Here is a 9162-nt window from a genome sequence, read left to right as displayed (position 1 = left end):
CACCCACAACCCCACCATGCAAGCCCTGGATGGCCCAATGAGTGCCCAGCAAGCACTGTGGGACTGCCCACACCTTAGCAAGCCACCAGTGAGAGAGGCGACAATGGCAATGAGAGGCAGCAGGGCAAGTCCAGTGCCTGTCATTGTGCCTGTCATTCTTCCTGCTGGAACGCGAAGGGAGACTTGCATGCAGTTACAGACACTGGACTTGCCCACTGCCTTTCCTAATGAGCAAGTCTCCCTTTTCCCCACTGGGCCCCCTACAAGGAAGAAGGGAGACTTGTGTGCAATGACAGGCACTGGACTTGAGGGAAAGTTTCCCTTCTCCCTGAAAAAGAGTCAGGTGTGCCACTCATGGACTGCATGGTGCTCGGTGAGCAAGGGTAGGTAGCAGTGGCAGCTCAGTGAGCAGGATCTGGAAGGCCAACTGAGGAGGGAGTCTGTCAGACTCCACCACCCCTCTTGGACTCCCGCAACATCCCTATCACGAACCAGATGCACACCACCATCCAGATCAGCAGATTTCCAGACCCACAGCACTCCTGTCTTGTGTGGTTTAAGTTTCAGGTTGGTTGCCTTCATCCATCTCAAAACTGCTGTCAGAAAACTTTTCAGGGTTCTTGCCATCTCCTTGACATCAGGTGGAAAGGTGTGGTTTCATGTATATATTAAGAAGCATGGTGGACAAGACAGGACCCCAAACGTCAACGGCCTAGATGTGGAACAGGTCCCCCAGAACCACCGTCTGGACTCAATCCCCAAGTTGGACCTGAGCCACTGCAACACAGTATCCCAAGTTCCAACCCTGAAAGAGAATCCAGAAGGACACCATGGTTGATGGAAGTAGTAGTAGTAGTAGTAGCAGCCATCACCACCACAAAATAGGCCCTGAGATAGGCTCTAGCCTGTGTTTGAATATATTCATCCTGCTTATTTTGCCACATGCATTCTAGATGTTGACCTTGTTATTTCATCATCCTATTCCTAAGGTTCATGGAATACCATGGAGTGGTGACAACTTTACAGCTTTGTCAAGGGTGTGTGGAGTGATCATGTCTATAGCTTGAGGAATTTCCTGGTTCCAGGGGTCAGCTGCGAACTTGCTAAGGCTGCCAGATAAATCTTTGGGGAAATCCTACAGAGATAAGAGGGAATTATTTGGTTCCATAAGTTTCCAGGGACAAACCATCAAAACCTGTCTAAAACTCCAGGTAGGTTTGAGGCAGTATGCAGGGCAAATCTGCTAAGATAGTGATCTGTCAATGACAAGAGAACTGTACACAGGTCCCCTGCCCACAGATCACTTTCCCCACACCAAGACAGAAAATGAAGTCCAGAGAGTATCCTGTCTTCTGCACTGAGCGAAATATATACATTTTTAGCCAAGGCTCATGATTGCCATGACACACATGAAATCCTGAGCTACTCCAAACTGGGCAGCCTCAGCATGAATTTGGAAGACTCCCATGCCAAAAGCCTTGGAGTCTTCAACTCCACCTATTGTGGCATACATTGGGTTGGATCCAAACTTACTGAAGTCACATTGATTTCAATGGGTCTTCTCAAAGTCTGATCCAAGCCACTGTGATTTGGAAAAACATGGATATTGATATAATATATTAAACCAGGTTAACGCCTAGATTAAATGCACAGTTTGAATGAAGAAGAAGGTAAACAACATGACAGAAAACAAAGAAAACAATCTAACTAAAATAAATTATTAATCATCCCTGTTGAAAGCAAAACTGATCTATTTCCAGAGCTTACTAAAAATTGATAGCTTTGGCTGGATCAGGGCCATGGATTTTTAGATATTTTACTGCTTTCTTCTTCCTAACTGTTCCCTGTTGTTCAGCTCAGGCCTCAACACAATGATATAACATTTGGGTGAAAAGATACAAGTGAGTAACCCAGCACTGGAGGCTAGGATGGAAAAGATCTCCACAGCCACCATGTATTTTCCTCTTGTGCTCAGGTAGGTTGGAATAAAAGAAAGCCAAACACTGCAAAAGATTAACATGCTGAAGGTGATGAACTTGGCTTCATTAAAACTGTCAGGCAACTTCCTGGCTTGGAAAGCCACAGTGAAGCTGACAATGGCCAGGAAGCCCAGAAAGCTCAAGACACAATAGAACATGGTGACTGATCCTTCATTACATTCCAGTACAATTTCTTTATTCATTGAGTGCATGTCAAAATCTGGAAATGGGGGAGAGTTTACCAGCCACACAATACAAATAGTGGCTTGAATAAGAGAGCAGGAAAGAACAATGGAAGATGCCAATTTATTCCCTGCCCATTTCCTCATTCTGGACCCAGGCATAGTGGCCATGAAAGCTAGAACCACAATGACAGTCTTGGCCAAGATGCAGGAAACAGCCACTGAGAAGATGACACTGAAAGCAGATTGTCGAAGAAGGCAGGACAACATAATAGGCTGGCCAATAAACAGCAAAGCACAAATGAAGGAAAGCAGAAGGGAGGTGAGGAGAGTATATGTGAGGTTCCGGTTGTTGGCTTTGACTAAGGGAGTGTCCTGGTGCTTAATGAATATATAAAGTACCAAAGCTGTGATGAAAGCAAAGAAAAGAGCCAACATGGCCAAAGTGGTCCCCAAAGGCTCATCATAAGTCAAGAAGGTTGTGGTTTTAGGAATGCATAAATCCTGGTCAGAGTTTGGATAATGATCTTTTGTACAGTGAAAACAGTCATCCATGTCTGAAAAAGAAAACATGGTTTGTTTGTTTTTACATTGCAATCTTACATATATTGTTGTTGTTGTTGTTGTTCAGTCGTTAAGTCGTGTCTGACTCTTCGTGACCCCATGGACCATAGCATGCCAAGCCTTCCTGTCCTCTGCTCTTACATATATTACATTGCCGTAATTGCGCTTCAATATTGCAAAGCTCTCAAAGAAGGCTTTGTGATATTGAATGAAATATAAACACAAGCGTTGGGTTTTTTATATATATAATTCAAATTTGGGAGTTAATTGGTCATCCCTTTTTGAGTGCCTTCCCGTTGACCGACTCTCATGAAACATACTTCATTGGGAAAGCTCTTGACACTCCAATTCCACAAAAGCAACTGTTTTTACTTCCATTGAAAGTCAAAGTTTATTTAATGTCCATAAGCAATGTACTGTAAAGTTTTACTATTAGCACCAAAAATATCAAGTATAGTTAAGAAAACATAATTAATTGTAAATTGGAGCAAAATGAAATATGAAGCAAGAAAGTCTCTGTACACCTTCGTAAACACAAGTGCAATCAAAAGTACAATGATATGCCAGTAAGATACAGCCTGTAAACAAATCATGAAGGATTTAATGGGCAGCTACAGTTAAAAGAAACTCAGTCAAAGTTAAGTTATTGCTAAAGGAATTCTCTAGCTTTTAAAATTTAACAAATTCCACATATTACTAACATGCCTAGATGTAGGGATGTACGAAAGTCACTTACCTGTTCGCGGATTATGTTGATGGGGGGGTTCCGTCCCTCCCCCCGGAATCCTCACCGGGAGGGGAGGCGCTCTGTTCCTCCCCCCCCTTCGGAATTCTCCGAGGCCGGCTGTGCTCGGCGGCAGCTCCGCGGAGCAGCCAGCCAGGCCTGGCCAGGCCAGGGCCGTCCACAGCCGGATTTCCGGCCACGGCGGGCTCTGGGTAAACAAACAAACAAACACATATGCAAATGGCAGCAGCTACGGCCGCCGCCATTTGCATTCCTTAGTTTCGCCATCTTAATCTACGTAAATATTTACGTAGACTATGACGGCGAAAATCAAGGGGAATGCAAATAGCATAGTGGGCACTATTTGCATCCCTTTTTGATTCCCCGTTTTAGCCTACATAAATATTTACGTAGCCTATCACCTCGTGTGTTTTTTTTTAAAAAAAACTGGTCATGATAGGCTATGTAAATCTTTACGTAGCCTATCACGTCTTTTTCTTTCTTTCTTTCTTTCTTTCTTTCTTTCTTTCTTTCTTTTTTACCAGAGTGGAAATGGCGGCGGCGGCAGCCGGTCGGAAGACCGGCCGCCACTGCCGCCGCCGCCGCAGCCCGGAAGATCCACCCCAGGTGAGTCTCGTCCTGGGGGGGATCCCCGGGGGGGCGGGGGGGTGGCAGGCCATTCCGCCACGGAGTTTGGGGGGCCAAATGCAGTGGCATTCGGCCTCACCGTGATCCGTGGCAGAATTCTCTGCCATCCCTACCTAGATGTCAAATGCTTGCCAGTAACAGTAACTGGCAGGCAAACTGTGAGTCCAAGTGTGCTTCTGATAATTCTACCCCTCCAGCCCCTAGAGAAGAAGTTGTGCACCCTCACTTGGATGCTGTCATGCCTTGGAGTGCTCGAAAGTCACTTACCTCATCTCGCAGCTTGCTTCGCGGTTGGGGGGAGGCGCTTTGCTTCTCCCCCTGAAATTCAGGACGGGGAGGAGGCGCCTCGCCTCGCCTGGCCGCGAAATAAAAAGTTTTTTTTTTAAAAAAACCACCCCCGTGATAGGCTACATGATGATTTACGTAGCCTATCACGGCTAGATCTGCAAAGTCAGCCGTGATCGGCTACGTTAATCGTCACGTAGCCTATCACGGGTGACTTAAAAAAAAAAAGCACATACGGCTAATGGTGGCCCCCATAAGGAGCCGCCATTCGCGTTCCTTATTTGGTCGCTGTAGTCTACGTAAATCTTTACGTAGACTACAGCGAAAATAAGGGCAATGCAAATAGTGTTGCCCTTATTTTCGCCTTAGTCTACGTAATCTTTACGTAGACTACAGCGACCAAATAAGGAATGCGAATGGCGGCTCCCTATGGGGGCCGCCATTAGCCGTACGTGCTTTTTTTTTTTTAAAGTCACCCGTGATAGGCTACGTGACGATTTATGTAGCCTCTCATGGCTGACTTTGCAAATCTAGCCGTGATAGGCTACGTTAATCATCACGTAGCCTATTAGGGGGGAGGTTACTTTTCTTGGAATGGCGGCGGCGGCAGCCGGTCGAAAGACCGGCTGCCGCCCCCGCCCCTGTCGAAGCCCTGCCGAACTGCCGCTGCGACCCGCCACCGGGAGCGACATTCGGGAAAGGTAAGTCCCATCTTGGGGGGGGGGGTGCGGAGAATTTCTCCCCGAAACTACTTCGGGGGGCCAAATACATTGGCACTCGGCCCCCCGAAGTTTCGGCGAGAAATTCTCTGACACCCCCTAGTCATGCCCGCCTCAGCAAGCCTGCATATGAAGGTGGCCCATCACCCTTTTGATGACAGTGACGCTCTGGTTGGCCTTGCATCAGTCATGATCTCAAACCAGCCCAGGCATAGGAGGCAGACTGTGCCTGTTGGCATGTGTCCTGCAGCCAATATTGACAGGTTTGAGATTGGCAACCACGTCAAGGTATGTGAACATTGCGACACTTTGCTTTTCTATGGTGAATCGTCATCTCTTTTCTGACATGCCAGAAAGGTTTCACTACCACTGCACATGGTTCCAGACTTCATCCGCAACATTATTACTGACAGCTTCACTTTTGGAAAGCAATAACTGGAGGACATTTGCAAGTACCACAGTGCCCTAGGTTTTGCTTCCTTCAACATACCACTCAGGATGGCATAGCCACAAGGTCCTGGTCCATTTGCGTTCAAGGTGCAAAGCTCAGTTTACCATCTGATGGGCACTTTGCAGTCGGATGAGACTCCAAGCTACAACCAGCTGTACATTTTTGACACCGACGAGGCCACTACGGCTTGCCTTGAATGACCAGAGAACAGCACACTGGACTGGACCTTGCTGGAGTCATTCAGTAAACTGCTACTTAATAATAACTCATACGCTAATGAGTACTGGCATGTCAGTGAAATCTTGGAGCATGAGAATGCTGCCGCACTTGTTGCTGAACATGCAGCAATGAACGTATCACATTGCTTCCATCACGACCACAGAATGATGAACACTATGGCTCACTTGGGACACTACAATGTTCCCTGTGTCTCTGACATTGCTGCTGTGTTTGTTATCTCGGATGGCTTTCCTCCAGCTGATCATTGTCTGATAGTATACCCTAAAGATGGACAGTGCCACAAGAGCTCCTACATGGAGAGTCATGGCGACCGTTTGGTTTACCCTTTCCTGCAGTTTCACAGTAAGGCTGGCTGGGGTCCTGGCATGATGCATGTTGCAGCCAGCAAACCAAGTTGGCTTCTCTCTGCCTACACCTGTCTTCTGCCATGGACAACTCTATGTTTCCATTAGTCTTGTGCACTCATTGGCAAACCTCAAGACTCAAATTGTTGATGGACCAGAACAAGGACATTACAGCCCTGGAGTTTACACCAAAAATATATTTAAGGACATTTTGCAAAGATAAAACATCTAACACTTTAAACATTTCAATAAATGCAGTTAGTTACATTAAACCTTTTGTTAGATTTGATTTTTCTTTGTGAACTGTGTTCACAGGTAACCAACTTGAATCTCTTAAAATATACACACATAATCTCTTACCCTCATGGTTTGAGATCTTCCCTTCTGGACAAGGAAAACAATCATAGCAGCAAAATGGCTCCCCTTCCTTCATGATCTTGCTATAACCTGGATGACAATTTTCATTACAAAGAGAAAAGGGTAGTGCCTACCCATAAACAAAATAGAATAACTTTTTAAAATGAATTGGAAGTATGCATTGCATTGTTCACCACAGAGATAAAAATCTAGCTCTGTTCTCCTCTACTCTCATATTATTGAATTCAACATTTAATATTGGGTGAGCTGCCTTCCTATCATAGTCTTAACACTCTGGCATCCATACAGTAATCAAATCTATTACACAGTGGGCTCAGCAACAGGAGCTACATTGACCGTGGAGATCTTTTATTTTATTTTACTCTACTCCCCAAGTGGTTAATATGTATGTATGTATATAATTTATAGTGATGTTAAAGAATTCCACCACAGATGCCAGGGAGGCCGAATTCCAGTGAATTCAGCCCCTAGAATCCATGGCGGAATGGAGCAACTTGCCCCACCACCCTGCGGAAGCCCTGCAAAACAGAGCCTACCTGGCTGTGGCTCCAGCAGTGGCTCTGGTAATGGCTCCAGCAGAAGCAGCAGCTCCGGCGGCTCCAGCTGCTGCCGGGCTGTGGCCACAAATGTGCGGCTGCTATGCTAGGGATGGCGGAGAATTTCTCCCCGAAACTTCGGGGGGCCGAGCGCCAACGTGTTCGGCCCCCCGAACAAGTTTCGGGGAGAAATTCTCCAAACCCCCCCCGCACCCCGCACCCCCCCCCCAGGATGAGACGTACCTTTGGCGAATGTCCCTCCCAGCGGCGGGTCTGGCCGGCGGTTCGGCGGCTGTTCATCCGGGGCGGGAGCGGCAGCCGGTCTTTCGACTGGCTGCCGCTGCCGCCATTCCAATCAAAGAAAAAAAAATGCCACTGTGATAGGCTACGTGATGATTAACGTAGCCTATCATGGCTAGATTTGCAAAGTCAGCCGTGATAGGCTACGTAAACCCTCACGTAGCCTATCATGGGTGACTTTAAAAAAAAAAAAGCGCGTATGGATAATGGCGGCCCCCATAGGGAGCCGCCATTCCCGTTCCTTATTTGGTCGCTGTAGTCTACGTAAAGATTTACGTAGACTACGGTGAAAATAAGGGCAACGCTATTTAGCATAATTGTGGCTGCAATTAGCATATCTTGGGCAAATTAAAGCCTTAGTTAGCATATTTTGCACCATTTGTTGCTGTAAAGTGTTTAGTTATACATAAATTGTGGCTGAGCTCATTGGAGTCCTTCATAGATTTCTCCAAATCCCTAGGTGTTCCTAGGAAACACACCTGCAACATTACAGAAAAGCAGGTGAAGGGCTAGGGAATTTAAAACATGTATATTTTCTGCTCATCTGGCACCAAAGTCACAGAAAGGCAATATTAAAGGTGTGGATGATGGATGTGGATAATTTATTTATTTATTTATTAAATTTCTTAATCGCACATCTGGCCGGTCACCCAACCACTCCTTGTGATGTACAATGGTACAATTTAAAACAGTAAAATTATACATTAAACATTATTTTAAAATATCCTAACCCACCCCAAATGCCTGCCTGAATAACCAAGTTTTCAGTGTGTGGTGGAAGCTCATTAAAGAGGGGGCATGGCGGAGTTTCCTAGGGAGGGAGTTCCACAGAGTGGGGGCCACCACAGAGAAGGCCCTCTCCCTCGTCCTTACTGGCCTAGCTGTCCTGGCCTATGGGACAGAGAGAAGGCCATCCAAGGCTGATCCTTTTGAGCGGCCTGTCTGGGATTGCTGGAGGCACTCCTTGAGATAGGCTGGGATGGAACTGTATAGAGTTTTAAAGGTCAAAAGCAACAACTTGAATTTGGCCTGGAAAACAACTGGAAAACAATTTGGCCTGGAAAACTCCTTCAGCACCCGAGTGGTATGATCATGCCGGTGGCTGCCTTTAATCAGGAGAGCCACCACGTTCTGCACCAGCTGCAGCTTCCGAAATGTCTTGAAGGGTAACCCCATGTAGATCACATTACAGCAGTCTAGACGAGAGGAGATCAAGGTACGGATGGACGAAAGGGACTTACCTAGTCCCTCAGCTTGCTTCGCGGTGGGGGGGAGGCGCCTCGGTTCTCCCCCTGAAGTTCAGGCGAAGGGCGGGAGGCACCCCGCCTCGCCGGGCCAAAATTCAGGCCGGGGGGAGGCACCCCATCCCTCGCCGCTGAAATTCAGGCCGGGGAGGAGCGCCCCGCCTACCCGGCCACGAAAAAAGAAAGGAAAGTAAAAAAACACACACACACACCCATGTTAGGCTACGTAACAATTTACGTAGCCTATCACGGCTAGATTTCCAGTCAGCCGTGATAGGCTATGTAAATCGTCACATAGCCTATCACGGGTGACTTTGAAAAAAAAAAGCGCGTACACAAACGGCGGCGCCCATGGGGCGCCGCCATTTGCGTTCCTTAGTTTGGCACTAACTAACGCTATTTGCGTTGCCCTTATTTTCGCCGTAGTCTACGTAAATCTTTACGTAGACTAGACGTGCCAAACTAAGGAACACAAATGGCGGCGCCCCATGGGCGCCACCGTTTGTGTACGCGCTTTTTTTTTTCAAAGTCACCCATGATAGGCTACGTGGCAATTTACGTAGCCTAT

The 9162-nt window shown here is 46.9% G+C and overlaps 1 protein-coding gene across 1 annotated transcript; it reads right to left on the bottom strand.

Annotated features, from left to right (window-relative positions):
* Positions 1 to 1816: 1816 nt before the first annotated feature.
* On the bottom strand, positions 1817 to 6614 carry LOC146342521 (vomeronasal type-2 receptor 26-like). Its single transcript, XM_084807874.1, has 2 exons — positions 6497 to 6614; positions 1817 to 2718 (listed from the first exon to the last, which is right to left on the bottom strand). Exons 1-2 carry the CDS (start codon positions 6567 to 6569, stop codon positions 1817 to 1819), a joined length of 975 nt encoding a protein of 324 aa, XP_084664000.1. The 5' UTR covers positions 6570 to 6614.
* Positions 6615 to 9162: the final 2548 nt, after the last annotated feature.

This window comes from Heloderma suspectum, chromosome 6 (assembly GCF_057233095.1).
Source record: "Heloderma suspectum isolate Gila_16-S chromosome 6, 16-S_ref, whole genome shotgun sequence".
Lineage (NCBI taxonomy): Eukaryota > Metazoa > Chordata > Lepidosauria > Squamata > Helodermatidae > Heloderma > Heloderma suspectum.
Note: the sequence above shows the minus strand (reverse complement) of the source record. Positions and strands in the feature narration are given on the sequence as shown.

What these genes read in the sequence shown, in the direction of transcription:
- LOC146342521 (XM_084807874.1), bottom strand. Translation starts at nt 6,569, where the DNA reads ATGAAGGAAGGGGAGCCATTTTGCTGCTATGATTGTTTTCCTTGTCCA. An exon ending in GAAGATCTCAAACCATGAGG is followed by an intron (nt 2,719 to 6,496) that starts GTAAGAGATTAT and finishes TTTCTTTTTCAG; the next exon opens with ACATGGATGACTGTTTTCAC.